Source organism: Cyclopterus lumpus, chromosome 12 (genome assembly GCF_009769545.1).
Source record: "Cyclopterus lumpus isolate fCycLum1 chromosome 12, fCycLum1.pri, whole genome shotgun sequence".
Taxonomy (NCBI): domain Eukaryota; kingdom Metazoa; phylum Chordata; class Actinopteri; order Perciformes; family Cyclopteridae; genus Cyclopterus; species Cyclopterus lumpus.
Window position 1 is genome coordinate 21,530,747 of NC_046977.1, and position 20,854 is coordinate 21,551,600.

A 20,854-nucleotide genomic window follows, 5' to 3' on the forward strand; every position below is an offset into this window, starting at 1 on the left:
GAGTTCTCTAAGGACCTCTTGCCCCTCTCTCCTGAGCCAGACCCTGAACAGCCCAAAATAAATGTGCCCCTCTAGAGGTTGTACCAAGTCCCCAGAGTGGGAAGGGGGAGAGCAGTGGGAAATGGGGGTTTGGGGGGGTAGTAGAGGTGGAGGTGGTTTAGGGGTGCCCCCTTCTTTGGGCTGGACCCTCTGGGGGTATTTTGGTCCAGGCAGCTGTAGCTGACTGTCAGAGGCTCATGACAGGAAACATTCAGAAGCCATTGAAGGAGGTCACAGCCCGGTAACTGTCATTGTTTACTGTACCACACAATCAAGTAGATAGGGTCCATTAACCAGAGCAACACTTGGTCCAATGATGACCCCTGTGACCTTTTGTTTAACACCAGCACTCTGTGACCTCTGTGACCTCTGTGACCACAGGCTGCAGTCCAATGGGCCTTTGTGATGCAGAAGGTTCTGACTGAGTGAAATGAACCGGAAGGATCTGAGTGGACAACATGAAAAGAACTAGTGCAAAGGAAAGGAGCCAGGTTATTATATTAATAAAGTAATATATGAGCCAGGTTATTATATTAATAAAGTAATATATGAGCCAGGTTATTATATTAATAAAGTAATATATGAACCAGGTTGTTTATGTTAATAAAGTAATATATGAACCAGGTTATTATATTAATAAAGTAATATATGAGCCAGGTTATTATATTAATAAAGTAATATATGAGCCAGGTTATTATATTAATAAAGTAATATATGAACCAGGTTGTTTATGTTAATAAAGTAATATATGAACCAGGTTATTATATTAATAAAGTAATATATGAGCCAGGTTATTATATTAATAAAGTAATATATGAACCAGGTTGTTTATGTTAATAAAGTAATATATGAGCCAGGTTATTATATTAATAAAGTAATATATGAGCCAGGTTATTATATTAATAAAGTAATATATGAGCCAGGTTATTATATTAATAAAGTAATATATGAACCAGGTTATTATATTAATAAAGTAATATATGAGCCAGGTTATTATATTAATAAAGTAATATATGAGCCAGGTTATTATATTAATAAAGTAATATATGAGCCAGGTTATTATATTAATAAAGTAATATATGAACCAGGTTGTTTATGTTAATAAAGTAATATATGAACCAGGTTATTATATTAATAAAGTAATATATGAGCCAGGTTATTATATTAATAAAGTAATATATGAACCAGGTTATTATATTAATAAAGTAATATATGAGCCAGGTTATTATATTAATAAAGTAATATATGAGCCAGGTTATTATATTAATAAAGTAATATATGAACCAGGTTGTTTATGTTAATAAAGTAATATATGAACCAGGTTATTATATTAATAAAGTAATATATGAGCCAGGTTATTATATTAATAAAGTAATATATGAACCAGGTTATTATATTAATAAAGTAATATATGAACCAGGTTGTTTATGTTAATAAAGTAATATATGAACCAGGTTATTATATTAATAAAGTAATATATGAGCCAGGTTATTATATTAATAAAGTAATATATGAACCAGGTTGTTTATGTTAATAAAGTAATATATGAGCCAGGTTATTATATTAATAAAGTAATATATGAGCCAGGTTATTATATTAATAAAGTAATATATGAACCAGGTTGTTTATGTTAATAAAGTAATATATGAGCCAGGTTATTATATTAATAAAGTAATATATGAGCCAGGTTATTATATTAATAAAGTAATATATGAACCAGGTTGTTTATGTTAATAAAGTAATATATGAACCAGGTTATTATATTAATAAAGTAATATATGAGCCAGGTTATTATATTAATAAAGTAATATATGAACCAGGTTATTATATTAATAAAGTAATATATGAGCCAGGTTATTATATTAATAAAGTAATATATGAGCCAGGTTATTATATTAATAAAGTAATATATGAACCAGGTTGTTTATGTTAATAAAGTAATATATGAACCAGGTTATTATATTAATAAAGTAATATATGAGCCAGGTTATTATATTAATAAAGTAATATATGAACCAGGTTATTATATTAATAAAGTAATATATGAACTAGGTTGTTTATGTTAATAAAGTAATATATGAACCAGGTTATTATATTAATAAAGTAATATATGAGCCAGGTTATTATATTAATAAAGTAATATATGAACCAGGTTATTATATTAATAAAGTAATATATGAACCAGGTTGTTTATGTTAATAAAGTAATATATGAACCAGGTTATTATATTAATAAAGTAATATATGAGCCAGGTTATTATATTAATAAAGTAATATATGAACCAGGTTGTTTATGTTAATAAAGTAATATATGAGCCAGGTTATTATATTAATAAAGTAATATATGAGCCAGGTTATTATATTAATAAAGTAATATATGAACCAGGTTGTTTATGTTAATAAAGTAATATATGAACCAGGTTATTATATTAATAAAGTAATATATGAACCAGGTTATTATATTAATAAAGTAATATATGAACCAGGTTGTTTATGTTAATAAAGTAATATATGAACCAGGTTATTAATGTTAATAAAGTAATATATGAACCAGGTTGTTTATGTTAATAAAGTAATATATGAACCAGGTTATTATATTAATAAAGTAATATATGAACCAGGTTGTTTATATTAATAAAGTAATATATGAACCAGGTTATTATATTAATAAAGTAATATATGAACCAGGTTATTATATTAATAAAGTAATACTATGAACCAGGTTATTATATTAATAAAGTAATATATGAACCAGGTTATTTATATTAATAAAGTAATATATGAACCAGGTTGTTTATGTTAATAAAGTAATATATGAACCAGGTTATTATATTAATAAAGTAATATATGAGCCAGGTTATTATATTAATAAAGTAATATATGAACCAGGTTGTTTATGTTAATAAAGTAATATATGAGCCAGGTTATTATATTAATAAAGTAATATATGAGCCAGGTTATTATATTAATAAAGTAATATATGAACCAGGTTGTTTATGTTAATAAAGTAATATATGAACCAGGTTATTATATTAATAAAGTAATATATGAACCAGGTTGTTTATGTTAATAAAGTAATATATGAACCAGGTTATTATATTAATAAAGTAATATATGAACCAGGTTATTATATTAATAAAGTAATATATGAACCAGGTTGTTTATGTTAATAAAGTAATATATGAACCAGGTTATTATATTAATAAAGTAATATATGAACCAGGTTGTTTATGTTAATAAAGTAATATATGAACCAGGTTGTTTATATTAATAAAGTAATATATGAACCAGGTTGTTTATATTAATAAAGTAATATATGAACCAGGTTATTTATATTAATAAAGTAATATATGAACCAGGTTATTTATATTAATAAAGTAAAATATGAACTAGGTTATTTATATTAATAAAGTAATACTATGAACCAGGTTATTTATATTAATAAAGTAATACTATGAACCAGGTTGTTTATATTAATAAAGTAATATATGAACCAGGTTATTATATTAATAAAGTAATACTATGAACCAGGTTGTTTATATTAATAAAGTAATATATGAACCAGGTTATTTATATTAATAAAGTAATACATGAACCAGGTTGTTTATATTAATAAAGTAATATATGAACCAGGTTGTTTATATTAATAAAGTAATATATGAACCAGGTTGTTTATATTAATAAAGTAATATATGAACCAGGTTGTTTATATTAATAAAGTAATACTATGAACCAGGTTGTTTATATTAATAAAGTAATATATGAACCAGGTTGTTTATATTAATAAAGTAATACTATGAACCAGGTTATTTATATTAATAAAGTAATACTATGAACCAGGTTGTTTATATTAATAAAGTAATATATGAACCAGGTTGTTTATATTAATAAAGTAATATATAAACCAGGTTATTTATATTAATAAAGTAATACTATGAACCAGGTTGTTTATGTTAATAAAGTAATATATGAACCAGGTTATTTATATTAATAAAGTAATATATGAACCAGGTTGTTTATATTAATAAAGTAATATATGAACCAGGTTATTTATATTAATAAAGTAATACTATGAACCAGGTTATTTATATTAATAAAGTAATACTATGAACCAGGTTGTTTATATTAATAAAGTAATATATGAACCAGGTTGTTTATATTAATAAAGTAATATATGAACCAGGTTATTTATATTAATAAAGTAATACTATGAACCAGGTTATTTATGTTAATAAAGTAATACTATGAACCAGGTTATTTATATTAATAAAGTAATATATGAACCAGGTTATTATATTAATAAAGTAATACTATGAACCAGGTTATTTATATTAATAAAGTAATATATGAACCAGGTTGTTTATGTTAATAAAGTAATACTATGAACCAGGTTATTTATATTAATAAAGTAATACTATGAACCAGGTTATTTATATTAATAAAGTAATATATGAACCAGGTTGTTTATATTAATAAAGTAATATATGAACCAGGTTGTTTATGTTAATAAAGTAATATATGAACCAGGTTATTTATATTAATAAAGTAATATATGAACCAGGTTGTTTATATTAATAAAGTAATATATGAACCAGGTTGTTTATATTAATAAAGTAATATATGAACCAGGTTATTTATATTAATAAAGTAATACTATGAACCAGGTTATTTATATTAATAAAGTAATATATGAACCTGGTTGTTTATATTAATAAAGTAATACTATGAACCAGGTTGTTTATATTAATAAAGTAATATATGAACCAGGTTGTTTATATTAATAAAGTAATTGAACCGGGTTGTTTATGTTGTTATGACACAACACTGTAAGAACACAGATGAAGTATCTATGATCTTTGTAGTCCATCTCCTGAACATTGTGGTTTCAGACTGACATCACTAACGTGCGCCTGCCGTGGCCTCATAACTCCTAGGTAGTGGAGTGGAGTCCTCTAAACACCGCGTTGTTAAAACCTGTTCAGATAAGATTGTTGACTCTTATCGTGGGCTTCAAGGGCATGTGCGAAAAGATGAAAGACAAAGAAAATAATAACCTCAGTATTGCATCTATGTAATTAACAGTATCAAGTTAACAAAGCACATTTGGATAACAGCTGAAACATATTGAAATGACTCAGCATTACAGCAGCACCCATCACTGTTCACTGAACATCTTATCAAGATACATCACCAGTAAGCAGCTTCAACGTCCAGCCCGGCTTCACTCGGGTTGGAATGAAGAGTTTAGTTAGGGGACACAGATGGGTCATTCTTCTTGTTCTCTTCTTCAACTTTTCTGAACAAATGTAAAGCAGCAGTGTGTTGGACTTGATGGCGTCTTGCAGAGCTTCTGGGGCTTTTGACTGGGCCTATAGATCCATCTCACACTAAACCAGGTCCCAAGACTATTTGGGACCCGTCGATACAGATTGGAACTGGCATCCTGTGGACATACGACGGTGCCTTCAGGTAACGTCACAACGTGAATGTGCCTCTCGAGAGCGAGTGTCTGTTGGTCCTTTCTGGGCTGCAGGATATGAAGAGGACCTGCTCCCTATGCAGATTTGAAGGAACCAAAACACAACAACTCTTACACACTAATGAGCAGCGGCATCGTCAGCATCGGGCTCTTCCTCTAGGGCCCACCAGCGAGCCGGGCTCCCACAGCAGAAGCCCTGCTTTCAGACCGCAGAGCGCTTCGTCCACAGGGACGACACCAGCGCCAAACAACAGTTTTCAATGGCCTAATGAGGATCGCTTTTAATCTTCCCAAAGTGATCGTCTACTCCTGCTAATGAAAACATAATTATGAATACTTTATTATTTTTCTGCTGATAAATCCCCCGTAGATGTTTAGATGAAAAGTGAAGGAGGCCGGATCCTGTGTGAGCTGCAGACGACTCATGGTGTAACAGAGCAAAGGTTGTCCTGAGGCATCGGGGACCTTCAGATGCTCAGAGGACACACCACCATGTCTCCTTGAGCTCTGGCTGCTGTATACGTGTGTGATTAGAAAGCTGAAGACTTCCTTACTGACTGCTACATCACTGGCACGTGGAGACTCAACTTCTGTACTGGAATGTTTTCAATGTGCATGGGATGAACATCACCTTGATATTCAGGCTGTCATATTGGTCATTTTCAAAAGAGAAGGCTACAAACTATAGAAGTAAGATTCACAGTGAATGTTGATTCAATCACTACGTGTTTCACTTAGGACTGAAGTATAAGAGGTAAGCTGCAGATATAACTCAATAGAGTTTCAATCCAAATCAATGCACAGAGATATAATCTGTACTCTTGCTGTGTCTAGACGTCATAGATGTCGATGTGAGCCCCTGTCGTGTAGTTGTCTTCCAGAAGGAGCTTCATCAGCTTGGCACAGGACGCCTCACAGGTGAGCAGCTGGCCCTGAGCGAACATGTCGGAGAAAGACTTCCTGATGCTGGGATCAGCTGTTCTGGATCTGGCCAACGTCTGCATGGCTGTGTCCAGAGGCCCTGGTTCAATACAGAGGACACAGGTGAGTGTGGTTGAAACACATTGAGTTGTTATCAAGTCAACTCATGAAAGGGTATGTTTTCATTTTAAATACTGGCATTACTGCTCTGTGTCACGACTCCTTTAGGAAGAGACTTCATTCAATTCCTTCAACAGCTCCAGTCTGGACTGGACTCACCCAGCACAAACAGGCAGCTCCTCACCTGGGGAGTAGCTGAGCACCCGGAGGTCCGGCTCCTCTTCGGCCAGCACCCTGAACATCATCTCTCGGGCAGCCTTGCTGGTGCAGTACAGCACCCAGGACCGGAAAGGCTGCAGAGCGCACAAGGAGGTGATGTTGATGACGGTGCGCCGCTGACCTGGACGCTGTGGAAACGTCTGCAGGACGCTGGCAGTGAGGCAAAGGGAGGAGCTGACATTGAGAGACAAGTAAGAGTCCACCTCGGCCATGTCGCTGAAGCTCTTGGCATAGCGGGACACATCCCCCAGAGAGGCTGGGAAGAGGAACGGAGGGGTTACTGGTGTCACTAGTGTGTCTCCATCATCAACACATACCGTGGGGGAGTTTCCACCAACTACTGTTCCACAAACAGTCTCAGAATCACTCAAATAAAAGAGGGTTCCACTCAAAGTAGGGATGCACCTATCTGGCTCATACAGTCTCAATATTGATACCTGGTCCCTGGTATCAGCTGATACAGAGTACTGATCAGATCCCAGTGCTTAATCAATGAGCTGTATGCCTCGCTGGGAGGAATTGACTTTATGTGTAAGGAAACATCAGGCTTGGCTTAAACATGATTTTACTTACACTAAATGCAACAAATAAATAGACAGATTTACATTACTGATTTGTTATCTATTATGAAAATAATAAACTGTACACCAGCAGTCTGGTAATGAATCTTAAAATGAATTACAATTCAAATGCAATATATATATATACATAGATACAGACACACACACACACACACATGCATATCTGTCATGTGTCTCCTGACTTCCAGTTTATCCAACTCTCTGCACATTAGACTCCCTTTATGTCAACATCAGCAGGCCTGGCTGGTTTCCATTTAAGACGGAGCAGACGGAGCACGCACACACGCACACACGCGCACACGCGCACGTTGTGCTGATGGATGGCTCTACTCACCAGCGTTGTTGACCAGCAGCACGTGGTCCATGTCCTCGGAGAAGGCGTCTTGAGACGCTCTGACGATGCTCTCCAGTCCTTCCTTCTGACTCACATCTGCCACCACACACACAACCACCACGCCGGCTCTGCCTGCCTCCGACTCGGCCAGCTCCGCCTGCAGAGACCGCAGGTCATCAACGGAACGGGCCGTTAGGACAAGCGCCGATCCCGGCTTCACCAACCGAGACATCTCCCTCGCTATGGCCCGACCGAAGCCTCTGGAGGAACCCGTGATGATGCAGAGCGCCCGGCCCAGGTCGGTACGCGCAGGGGACGACATGGTTCCGGAACACGGCGGAGGAACAGCTCGGTGCAGGGCTGTTGAATACAGCCTGTGACACGCTCTGCGCATGTGCAGTGCACCTCGATGACACCACGCGTGACAGCTCCACCCTCACGGACTTTGAGGCGCGCTCCCGCTAACTCCGAGAGGGTTTAGGGCTGTCCCATAGTCCGCATGTTGAGCCCTTTATGAAGCATTAGATGCCGACTTTGCCCAAGACAATTACCCACAATTCATTGCAATGTCCCCCTAAACTAGAGTTTAGTTAAAGTTGATCCAGAATGCTGCAGCTCGTGTACTCACAAAAACTAAGAAAAGAGATCACATGACTCCTGTATTAGCTGCTCTGCACTGGCTCCCTGTAAAATCAAGAATCACATTTAAAATTCTTCTCCTCACCTACAAAGCCTTGATTGGTGATGCACCATCATATCTTAAGGAGCTTGTAGTACCATATTGCCCCACTAGAGAGCTGCTCACTAAATGCGGGGCTACTTGTGGTTCCTAGAGTCCTAAAAAGTAGGATGGGAGCAAGAGCCTTCAGTTATCAAGCTCCTCTTTTATGGAACCAGCTTCCACTTTCAGTCCGGGAGGCAGACACAGTCACCTCATTCAAGAATAGACTTAAGACTTTCCTCTTTAATAGTGCTTATAGTTAGGGCTGAATCAGGTTTGCCCTGGTCCAGCCCCTTGATATGCTGCTATAGGCTTATAGGCTGCTGGGGGATGTTTTAGGATACACTGAGCACCTATCTCCTCTTCTCTCTCTCCTTATGGATGAATTTACATCTCTCCATTGCACCTTATTAACTCTGCTTCCTCCCCGGAGTCTTTGTGACTTCACGTCTCATAGGGTCCATTGGACCTGGAGGTGTCTGATGCCTGGTGAGCCGGCCTCCGATTGGCCCTGCTGATGCCCCGCCCCCCTCCTCTCTACCTCCTTCTGTTTCATGGATTGGAGTTCCATTCATACATTGTCATATTCATGTAATGTGTTGATGTAACTCTGTAACTCTGTTCATCTGGTCACATGACATCTATTCATCTGTCCATCCGGGGAGAGGGATCCTCCTCTGTTGCTCTACAGAAGGTTTCTTCCCTTTTTTCCCTGTCAAAGGTTATTTTTGGGGAGTTTTTCCTGATCAGATGTGAGGTCAAAGGTCAGGGATGTCGTATGTGTAGATTGTAAAGCCCTCTGAGGATAATTTGTAATTTGTGATATTGGGCTATACAAAATAAACTGAATTGAATTGAATTGAACTTTTCCTTTGGCTTGGTGGATCTTTTAGTCGTGATCGTTCTTGCAGATTGAAGGGCATCACGGTCCAACATTGACCACGTACTCTGTTTTCTTTTGGTTGCCATAGGTTTAAGTGTCTTCCTGTTTGGATTCCCAGTTTGTGTTCACTGATTATTTTCTAATCTACTTTGGATTTTAGTTTCTTCTTTCTAAAGTTCTTTATAATCACTCTCTCCCTCTCTTTATTTATTTTAATTATTTAATCAATTGAAATGATCCCTGACATTATAAATAAAAGGGACAGACAGGAAAAGGCTTTTTTCTGTTTATTTCACTAAAGTTATAATAAACTAAAACTAAAACAACAGTTTTTATGTTCAGTTGTTAAATTCAATTTCACACATTCGTATAGAAATCAGAGGCTTTAACATGCATTAATGACCCAACATACTCACAAATCTGCAAGTCACACAATGAATACACATGAATGTGCACACACACAATTCTTATGTGAGGAAGAATCTGTGAACCTGTACCACTGAAACATAAAAATCATAAAAGGCTTGTAGTAACCTGTAATAACCACAATATTAACCATCTAATGTTGGGACAATATAGATAGATTTTAATTGGACTTTAGTTATGTCCTGGTGGGAAAATGGAGTCCAAATATATCATTTTTAACATAATTTAACACTCTGTAGTTTAAAACACATCTTTCACTGCAGTGTCTAAGACTTCCAGCTCAAACTACATGAGGGTAATAAGAAGTTAAATTATTAATTTAAGTAGTAAACAAACAAAACAGAAACTACCAGTCCAATTTGAAAAAGACAGACCACAGAATGTCAGCATTGTCATTTTGGATGAAAGAGATAATAAAGGAATGTTAACAAATCAAAGAAGTGTGAAATAATAACAGTAAAACTATGGTTGACGATTAGGTTCCTACTCCCCAAAACAGAACCAGCTGTAAGTGCTTGTACAGGATAATGATATTGAACTACATGTTTGATTCACTGTGAGCACGTTTGTCATTTTCTAAATCACTATCCTGGGAGATGAGCTTGTAGGGTTTCTTCCTCTCCCTCTCCTCCAGCACTGAATTGCCCATCTCCACGTCTTTGCTGCGGAGCTCATTTCGGGACAGGAACTCCACAATGCCGGCTCCGATCGAATCCCCCAAGACGTTGGTCGTGGTACGCAGACGGTCCCTACACAACGACGACAACAAAAGGGCAAACATGCTGGGTACATGGTTAACTGCAGCTATATTTAGGGGCAGAGTTGCTTTTTTTCATTTACTTTTATGCAACTGAAATTAGGTGAAATAATAATAAAATACCATCATTTATTAGCCGAGCAGATGGAGCTGGAACCAGCGGGGTAGTAGCTTAGTTTAGCTAACAGCTAGCATGGCTCTGTAACCAGCACCTCTAAAGCTCACTGATGAACATGTTATGAAATGCTAATACTAATCATGGTTAGGTCCAGGACTAGTGCTGGGTGCAGAGACATTCTACAATCTGCTCCCGGCCAACTAAAAAGAGGATAGTTAGTTCCACCCAGGCGCAACTTCCTGTATCTAAAAGCCTTGAAGCCTTGAAGCCTGAAGTGAAGCTGAGCTTGACAACTAGCCTGACTGGACCAGACTAGACTCTAGGAAAGTTTACAAGGTGACTTAGGCCAGACTTACATAAACCTGAAAATAAGCCTGGTTCGCTGATATTCTTGCTTTAAAAACACAGCTGCAGCTTTAGAACATACCAGTTTTTATTCACTAAACACTATATTATACTTCTGGGCCTCTCTTCGTGTGGGAGGGTTTTGACTGACAGTCAGATTTGGTCCATTCCAATTCAAAGGAGAGAGGGTATTTTTCTTATTACCCCAGTTAGCCGATTAATTTCAAGGAAGAGTATTCTAATTGAAATGATTAATTTGGGAAACCTAATTATGTTTCTATGTTAAAACTCATTGCAAAAATATTCAATACAAAAGGCAAGATGTGGAACAAGACTCCGGGGAGAGAGAAGTATGTCACTGGGTAGCAGTAGATACAGATCTGCTTTTGACCTTTAAGATGACGGAGATGATTCAAGTCGGGATGTAAGTTAAAGTTGTTGCTCTTCACAGAGCAACATGTCACACACATGACTGGAAGCAAAAACGGATTATTGTTCACAGGTTCATGGTCCAGGAAGCCACTCACAGAAACCAATCAACCGCAATGATGAGAGTGATGTCATCAGTAGGAAGTCCAACAGAGGTCAGTACAATCACCATGGTGACCAGGCCTGCCTGAGGGATGCCAGCAGCTCCGATACTGGCTGCAGTTGCTGTAATACTAGATGGAAGAGAAAGCAGACACAGATGAAACAATTCTGGGTTGTTTTTTCCTACTAATAGCAGCATAAGCATAATCTCTGATCCTCCTTGGTTTTTACCTGATGGTGATGATCTGACCAAAGCTCATCTCCATATTGTTGACCTGGGCAATGAAGATGGCTGCCAGTGCCTCATACAGAGCGGTCCCATCCATGTTGATGGTGGCACCCACGGGTAGCACGAAGCGTGTGATTCGCTTGTCAATTTTGTTGTTCTCCTCCAGACATTTAAAGGTGACAGGGAGGGTGGCTGAGCTGAGAGAGAAGAAGAGAAGCAGGTTAAAAGAACTGTTCAAAGGAACATTCTTACATGTTGGGAAATATCCTTCATAGGTGGAAATTCTGATTCACTTTGCTTGAATCGTTGCATTCAGCTCACTTTTTTTTTGCTTACTTCACTTTTTGTCGAAGCTAAGCGATTCCATCTCATTCAAATGCACTTGAATGAAGCCTACTGTGCATCAGTCAGTAATCATCTCACCACTTTTATTTCATTCATAAACTTTAAATATATGTAGGCTACTTATTTACTTTCCACCACTGCCTATAAGAACTGTTCATAGCTCAATGGCAGACTCATTTGCAGCAGAGCTATGACTGTCCCTGCCTCAGTGGCGTTCATGGCATTTTGCTTGGCTTTTAAGCAGGAAGTAACATAGGTGTATCATGACTGACAACAGTGCTTCCAGTGATGGAGCTTTTTTTCCTATCTTTATTCAAGAGGGAGTTCTTACATTTAAGAACATTTCTTGTGGACTTCATGAAATATGTGTAAATGCTCTCCCTCTAAACCCTGTGCTCACACACACAAATGCCCCTGCTTTGCGCTTGGATTTCTGCCTGCACAGATTTCTTGTTTCCCAAGCAAGAATACAATACAATCTGAGCAGAAAGTTTGAGTGTGAGAACTGGGTTTAGAGGGAGAGCCCTACACAGTGGTTTCTGTAGATGGCATTTCCCTGGCATCCAACACCACTGTAAAGAATCTCTAGTTATCTTTGACCGAGACTTGTCCTTTAACTCCCACGTTAAGCAAATCTCAAGGACTGCATTTTATCAGCTACGTAACATTTCAAAAATCAGGCACATCTTGTCTCAAAAAGATGCAGAAAAGCTGGTTCAAGTGTTTGTTACTTCCAGACTAGATTACTGCAACTCCTTATTATCAGGCTGCTCTAATAAGTCTCTTAAATCCCTCCAGTTGATCCAGAATGCTGCAGCTCGTGTACTCACAAAAACTAAGAAAAGAGATCACATGACTCCTGTATTAGCTGCTCTGCACTGGCTCCCTGTAAATCAAGAATCACATTTAAAATTCTTCTCCTCACCTACAAAGCCTTGATTGGTGATGCACCATCATATCTTAAGGAGCTTGTAGTACCATATTGCCCCACTAGAGAGCTGCTCACTAAATGCGGGGCTACTTGTGGTTCCTAGAGTCCTAAAAAGTAGGATGGGAGCCAGAGCCTTCAGTTATCAAGCTCCTCTTTTATGGAACCAGCTTCCACTTTCAGTCCTGGAGGCAGACACAGTCACCTCATTCAAGAATAGACTTAAGACTTTCCTCTTTAATAGTGCTTATAGTTAGGGCTGAATCAGGTTTGCCCTGGTCCAGCCCCTTGATATGCTGCTATAGGCTTATAGGCTGCTGGGGGATGTTTTAGGATACACTGAGCACCTATCTCCTCTTCTCTCTCTCCTTATGGATGAATTTACATCTCTCCATTACACCTTATTAACTCTGCTTCCTCCCCGGAGTCGTTGTGACTTCACGTCTCATAGGGTCCATTGGACCTGGAGGTGTCTGATGCCTGGTGAGCCGGCCTCCCGCGTTGGCCCTGCTGATGCCCCGCCCCCTCCTCTCTACCTCCTTCTGTTTCATGGATTGGAGTTCCATTCATACATTGTCATATTAATGTACTGTGTTTATGTAACTATGTAACTCTGTTCATCTGGTCACATGACATCTATTCATCTGTCCATCCGGGGAGAGGGATCCTCCTCTGTTGCTCTCCTGAAGGCTTCTTCCCTTTTTTCCCTGTCAAAGGTTATTTTTGGGGAGTTTTTCCTGATCCGATGTGAGGTCAAAGGTCAGGGATGTCGTATGTGTACAGATTGTAAAGCCCTCTGAGGATAATTTGTAATTTGTGATATTGGGCTATACAAAATAAACTGAATTGAATTGAATTGGACTATGAAGCCAGTTCAACATTCCCACCGTATCTTTTGGTCATCTGGTTTAACTACCGCCGAAGGTCTCACTCTCATGGCATGAGACAAGAGACAAGAGACAAGAGACAAGAGACAAGAGACAAGAGACAAGCATCTGTATGAGACGGCAGGCTTCCAACTAACTCGCTGTTTGTGTCCTGTGTGAAACCAAGAGTTCAGTTACTTTGACTGACATCACTGAGTCACATCCGTAGCTTAAGTTACGGAAACTAAGATCTTTTCTTCTAATCCAAATCAAGTTTGGTTGGTTGCCTTAACATGAACCATGTGTTACAACGTTAACCATGTGTGAACCTTGTCACATTGCTTCAGCCTTTCAAATACAACTTGTGTACTGTATATGTACCATATGTCTTCATGTTGCATTCAAAGTGTCTGGAAGTAATGTGATTGTGTGAGGATGAAAAACAAAAAGTTAAAACTCTACAAACGTTCACACCTGGATGTGAAAAGCGTTGGACAATTGGACACTTAGATTGAAGCATACAAACACGTTGAGCAGAGGGCCATTCAAAGGCCAAGCATAGTTCCCAAGATGCTAGACTGTAGACTGCTTTACGGAATAGTTTTGATTTATTTATTGAAGCGTGTTGGACTCGACTCACCTGGAGGAGGTCCCCAGGGCTGTTACCAAGGCTTGCAGGATACCAGCGATGAAGATAAAAGGGTTTTGCCGAGTGATAACAAAATAGAGAGTGGGAAGAATAAGAACTCCATGTATCAGTAAGCCAATGATTACTGTGATGGTATACATGCCCAGCTGGCCACCCATCTGTGTCAGGTCATCCATCTCCACAATCTTTCCTGCAATCAGGAACAGGATACCAATAGGAGCATACCTGAGAGGACGAGAGGAACAGCGAGTTATTGGAAATACATGTGACGTTAACGTTTGCTCAGCACCTCCCACTGAAAGCAAAGTCTTACCACATGATGATGGCAACCAGGCGCATGATAGCTTCATTGAGGCCGTCGAAGAAATCCCTCAGGAGCTGGCCCTGCTCCTTCATGTTGCCAATTATTAGACCAAAGCACATGGAGAAGACCACCAGCCCGAGTGCATTGACCCCGTTCACCTGACCCGGCACTGGGATCACTTCCTCCCGGGTGATCTCCATGACCTCCTGGGTGCCATTGGTCGAGTTGAAGAGGGTATCATTCACTGTCACAGTCACATGGACTGTTCGCTTTCCATATTTGGTTTTGAACTGGAGAATGAAAGAATTAAGGACTTTGATCGAGTTGAAACTTAATTAACATTCAGAATCAGGGAGATATAGACCTTGAGTTAAATTACAGTTTCATGCCCTTCTGGCTCAACCAAATCTAGTTTTAATGGCCCCTTGACAATCAGGTCAAAAACATTCTTTAACAAACACTTAAGCAAAAGTATTTCCATAATTTTGATCCAGTTATTGATGGTTCCCAGAAGACGAGACCTTATGTTATAAGGGACCCAATGACATTATCTAGCACCTGTCTCAAGTCAACTTCTTCTTTGTTCACAATTGAAAATGGATTATGAAATGTGCTGTGTAAGTCAGCAAATACTATCAACCAGTGACTGCAGTCTTTTTTGTTTAATAGGATATAAATCTCTTTAGTAAACGAAAAAATATTTCAAAAGTGCAATTCGAGCACTAACACTATGCGTGCTAAACTATGCTAGTCAAGTTAGCCAAGCTCACACGCTGCAGCTAAAGTGTTTAGTATAGTAAAAATGTGATGCTACATCAAACATGCTTCCTCATTTGTGAAGGTCAGTGCTTGAGCCTTCTTATGTTTTCTTTTAAACGGAGAGTTTTGCAATTTAATTGGAGAGTGTAGGGGGAGATTGATCTCCACCTGTGTGTGACTCTCTTAAAAGCACTAACTAAACTCTATCAGCTGATTATGGGTGTTCACTTCAACTTAAATCTACCAGATTCTTCAACGATCTCCCTAAGCCAATCATATTGTTGCTGTCAAATTTGAAAGCAGTTCTCTCTGCTGCTGTCAGTTGTCATTTCAGTACGAACCGATATCAGCCTCCCCCCTCCTCCTCCAGTCATCATATCTAGTGACCAGTCCTGTGATCTTCACCACCACCAGGGCAGTCCGGTCCTGGCTCCCATAGTCCATGTCAATGTGTCCATGGGCAAGACACCACAAATTGCTCCGGATTTGTGTATGAATGGGAAATATACAAATGCAAATGGTAAATGATAAATGTACTGTATGTACTTGTATAGAGCTTTTCTAGTCTTCCAACCACTCAAAGCACTTTAACACTACATGTCATCATTCACCCATTCATACACTGATGGGAGGAGCTACCATGCAAGGTACCACCTGTCCATCAGGACTATCTAACATTCATACACCATAGAACAGCTACGGGAGACATTTGGGGTTAAGTGTCTTGCCCAAGCACACATGGACATGGAGCAGGGGATCCTCTTGATTGAAGTACAACCCGCTCTATCACTGAGCCACAGTCACCAAAATCCATTTACCACCACCAGTGTCTGGACTCCAGGGGGAAACATTCCTGAATTAAATACCCTATGACGACCCCCTTCACTATTCTACGTCCCAATAGGGTCTAATCGCCAGAGACTCCTCACTATACATGAATTATTGTTTACTCTAAGTGAAGACTCTCCTGATTGAAATGAACACTGTAGGGGCTAGAGGCTGCTTGTCAAAAGATAACCTATTTTAGGTCTTCATAGATAAAAGGTACAGAAAATTCAGTATCAATATTTCGTTGTGAAGCTCACCTGCTGTGTGCAGGCTTGGACCAAGTTTGGTGGAAACATATTTCTGAAATGAGAAATCACACAGTGAGTAAGAGCTGGTGTTAGCCAGTTCCATTCAAATGTTGTGTGTGTACTATCATTCACATATGCAGGTTACCTGATCAGATCTAAGAAGGCATCAGCAGGACTGACTTGCGCTATCTTCTGCTGCTTTCCAAACTCCTCTTTTGATCCTTTTCCTGGGTGGATGATGAGGACGACTATGATGCCAGTGAAGACTGCGATGAAGGTCGTGGTCATGTAGTAAATCACGGCTCTCATGCCCATCTTTCCTGAGGCTTTGGTGTCTAAAGCTGCCATTCCTAATGGACAGAGGATGGAATGCAGTCGGTATCAGAGTATTAAGACATGTACTAATATTCTTTAAAAAGCAGTGCCCTGTCAGCACCAGTTCTGTGGTGAAGTTTTCTCTGTCCAGTTTGTTGGTTTTGAATCAGTGGGCAAATTATGAATGAATTATATAACAGTGGGTCCTTAAAGTAACTCTTTGGAGTGGACTATGCTTTTTGTAATTCAAAAGTTGGAATTGAAAAGAAGAGCATTTACATTATTTGTTGAAGGTTTTCCTGGTTATAAACTAGAGGAAAAGTGTTCACAATATGGGACATGCAGCAATATGGAGACCATCCTTTTGTTTATACAAGAAAAGCCTACTGTAACTTTGTCATTTTCTAATTTGTGAGTGGAAACAAAATAATTTCCTTTTAAGTTTCAGACTGCCTTAAAACAAGTTGAGAACCACTTCATTCTCTCCCAGCACCATATATGTTATTACACATATCTGAGATGCTGGTGATCATTTTACAATGAGACGAATACAAGTTACCACATTTTTACAAAAGGTTTTCTTAAAGACTTGTGTGACCACCGGGATGAAAAGATATTCTGTCTGTCACGATAGAAAAGATTTCTAACCTGTTTCCCTCGTTGCATCTCCTTTTTCAAGGAATGGCCTATGTTCTCGCTCAATTTGTACAACATATATCAAAATGTATTTTACAAAAAGAGCAAAGATTAGAAACTAGTCACAGCTGTACAGGCTGGTATTAGTCCAAGAAGCCTCCATGTCATGCGTTTTCATTTTCTGCTATCAGATATTGGCCCCAATACCCCATGTGGACAGCCTAACCATCTGAATCTGAATCTCTAGTCAGAATCGTCTTTGCTTTCTGAATCCTGACTCACCATTTATGTTGAAGACATGGTGCTAAAGTAACAACTGATGAACATAGAAGACCTCTAAGGATGAACGGGATCATAAGTCAGAGAATACAGAACAAAGTGAATGTTAACAAATACTGTATCCACTGACAGATGCCATACCTGTTATCAGACTGGATACCAGTAAGGGGAGAACAAGCATCTGAAGCATTCTCATTAACAGCTCTCCAGGGAAGGAGAAGTACTTCATCTCTCGATAGGTCATCTTGTAAGGGCGCAACGTGAATCCCAGAGCAATACCTGCAGAGAGAGTGACAGCATTATATACTCTATCTGGATCTCCCGGTGGAGTGTTGGTAATGCAGAGGAGATACAGACTGAATGAGCATTGAGCTTGCGGAGGCATACACACCTACAATAACTGCCCCAACTGTAAAGAGCACGAAGGCATTCTTCTTGAGGAAAGCCTGGACGTCCTCTTTGGAGATCTCCTCCACTTTCCTCTTTGCCTTCATTGTACGTATGTGAACGCCTTCCCTGAGTCGCTGCATCCTGCTGTAGTAAACCACAGCATGACCATTAGTGCACATAGCAGGCCTGTGTGTACCACAAGGAGGTGTCGACAGTGTTTATCAAGGACATTCGGGATTACAGGATCTGATAAGTTTGACTTAACACAATACTTGTATGTCTAAATGTCCATTACTTTCTGGGTTTCCACTTTTTAATAGTTATTCATAATGCTATGCCTGCCTCTGGAGTAGTGCGGCAGAGCTCTTTGCTTGACAGAATTGGACAGGACCAGCGAAACAAATTCCAGAACTGATATGTTTGTGACTAAAAATGCAGAGCTTGGTTGTCATGAAATGGCCCAACTCTGGGAACATGAATACCAGTGCTGCAATGATGATACATAAAAAATGCCTCTCTGACGCATCTCCAGCCCCCGGACTTCAGGCCCAATACTCTCGCTAACTTCCCAGACCCACCAACCTCTACCTGTGCAGCAGATGCCCTCAGACCTATCCACCTGACTCTCATTCACCGGCACAGCCGTATCTTTTCCCCCATCAGCCCGGCGGTAAATGTATTAGCCCTTTTCTCCAGTCAGTTGCCAGTTTGTCGGTGTTGCTACACACCATTGCAGTCTAAGGCGTGCCCTCAGCTTTTTAAAATGGTCACCTGTGAGGAGAGAGTGGATGTAGTCGCACAACAAACAACTGCTGCACCCAACTACTTGTTTGATGGTTCTTGATGGGTTTGCCGGTTCGGACTGCCTAACTGGTTCTGACCCTCGCCTGTCTTATGAGTCTACATATAAAAAGTTGATGTACCTCTACTCTATCATTAAACCCTGAACCGTCCCAGTCTGCCTAGTTGTCTGCATTAGTTTCCTATACCTGTTGTGTATGACACCTCAGGCCATGAACTCAGCTGCTCCTTCGTCTGTGCCAAATAAGGACCCACAAAGAAACGGGCCATTATATGGATTTCCTTTAAGTGACCCATAAAGGACAAAGATGAGACAAGCATCTCTCCATATGAATGACATTAAGGACATTAATACACAGATAGAGTAGTTCTACTGTTGCTCAGCAGGAAACACAAGGAGAGAATTGTGTAACTTTGGTGGATGCCCACTACCCTTTGCTAGCTCAGGCTGCTGAAGCCTTATTTTAACTTCAGCAGAACTTTAGATGTGTAATACATTGGATGAGGCACCCAAATTCAGATGTAAGTATATGATATTTTGATTAAAAACAAGAGGAAGGGATCTCTGCAAAAGTACTGAAATCAGCATCACACAGCGTGTTAGCTCAGAATAAATTCTGTGTATTTTTTATTTTTAATATACATTAATATACATTAATATTATTATACAATCTCTATTTTAAGGGTCAATTCAGCCCAATATCTTCTCTCCGGCCTCCAGTGGTTTCAAGCCTTGGTGTCTTATTTGCATAGATTTAGAAGATTTTCACTTTCAGGTTCTTCAATGCTCATTTGTCAAAGTTGGTCAGCACTGTGAACTAAATTCCACTTCCCTTCCTTGTATAGGGGCGAAGGCAGATATCTGAAAATGTTTGCAAATTAAATCCAAACTATCTGAATGCTTTTATTGATTAGGTAAACTGATCCTTTCATATCCATGTGTTTCCCTTCTTAGACTCATATTTCCCTTACTTTTTTCCTTTCTGTTGTAAGAATCAAGTGAAGAAATGTGATCAAAATGAGAGGAACCAGCTTCATAGCTGCATGTAAACTTTGTTTACACCCACTGCCAATAAAACAAATCGTATTCCATTCAAGTCCACAGAAAGAGAGCGTACGTACCTGAAGAGACCGCTGCTTGTTCTTCCGTTCTCAGAGAGCTGAGAGATGGAGCTCTGACATTAGACTGTGGGAAAGAGAGCTCTCATGGACCTTTGTAATTGGAAAACAAGGGAGGGGAGACAGAAGAGAGACACAGAGAGGGAGGGAGGGAGACTGAGAGGAAAAAATAGAAAATGGTCCTCCCATAATAACACTGTTAGCCCTGTGACACAGTTTCAGGTTGATGAAAAACTTAGTTGAGAGTTGTTATGAAAGTCATCGTTAACATTGTCCCTTATCACTTCTAAATGAACCGTGGCACATATGCCTACGAGACTTACAAGATGGCGCTTTAATGTAACATTACAGTGAAACAATGAGTGTTACACTTATTTCAGAGCAGCCTTTCCTGTTTTTATTTCAGAAAATGCTGGGACCACTAATGACCCGCGCATTCTTTGGAGCTCCATGAAAGGTTGCATAAGGAACACAGCAAACTCATATTCCTCGTATCTCAATAAAACTAGATTAGGCCAAATTAATGAATATGAGACTACTCTAAAAATGTTGGAGAATAATCAGCAAAATACTGGCTTCTCTCTTCCTCCTTCTGTTTCATGGATTGTGGAGGTCTGGATTGTGGTCCATGCCTACTACGAATTATTCATAATTTCTGTCATATTCATGTAATGTGTTTATGTAA

At 38.8% G+C, this 20,854-nt stretch overlaps 2 protein-coding genes across 2 annotated transcripts; both read right to left on the reverse strand.

Annotated features, from left to right (window-relative positions):
- Positions 1–5,093: 5,093 nt before the first annotated feature.
- spra (sepiapterin reductase a) lies at positions 5,094–8,152 on the reverse strand. Its single transcript, XM_034546763.1, has 3 exons — positions 7,693–8,152; positions 6,743–7,033; positions 5,094–6,538 (listed from the first exon to the last, which is right to left on the reverse strand). The coding sequence occupies exons 1-3, from the start codon at positions 8,084–8,086 to the stop codon at positions 6,348–6,350; spliced, it is 876 nt and encodes a 291-aa protein (XP_034402654.1). The 5' UTR covers positions 8,087–8,152; the 3' UTR covers positions 5,094–6,347.
- A 2,045-nt stretch (positions 8,153–10,197) lies between these two features.
- On the reverse strand, positions 10,198–20,216 carry LOC117740415 (excitatory amino acid transporter 1-like). The gene is made up of 10 exons (XM_034546803.1): positions 20,173–20,216; positions 18,251–18,393; positions 18,001–18,138; positions 16,775–16,979; positions 16,639–16,681; positions 14,804–15,084; positions 14,482–14,715; positions 11,705–11,899; positions 11,470–11,604; positions 10,198–10,471 (listed from the first exon to the last, which is right to left on the reverse strand). Exons 2-10 carry the CDS (start codon positions 18,387–18,389, stop codon positions 10,261–10,263), a joined length of 1,581 nt encoding a protein of 526 aa, XP_034402694.1. The 5' UTR covers positions 18,390–18,393; positions 20,173–20,216; the 3' UTR covers positions 10,198–10,260.
- Positions 20,217–20,854: the final 638 nt, after the last annotated feature.

Bases quoted from the DNA above. Each gene is read 5' to 3' on its own strand.
- spra (XM_034546763.1), bottom strand. From the start codon at position 8,086: ATGCGCAGAGCGTGTCACAGGCTGTATTCAACAGCCCTGCACCGAGCT. The intron at 7,034-7,692 runs GTGAGTAGAGCC...TCCTCTTCCCAG, and splicing joins GCTGCTGGTCAACAACGCTG to CCTCTCTGGGGGATGTGTCC. The intron at 6,539-6,742 runs GTGAGGAGCTGC...GTATTGAACCAG, and splicing joins GGTGCTCAGCTACTCCCCAG to GGCCTCTGGACACAGCCATG.
- LOC117740415 (XM_034546803.1), bottom strand. From the start codon at position 18,389: ATGCAGCGACTCAGGGAAGGCGTTCACATACGTACAATGAAGGCAAAG. The intron at 16,682-16,774 runs GTAACCTGCATA...TTCTCATTTCAG, and splicing joins GCCTTCTTAGATCTGATCAG to AAATATGTTTCCACCAAACT. The intron at 15,085-16,638 runs GTGAGCTTCACA...TTCATTCTCCAG, and splicing joins TCCAAGCCTGCACACAGCAG to TTCAAAACCAAATATGGAAA.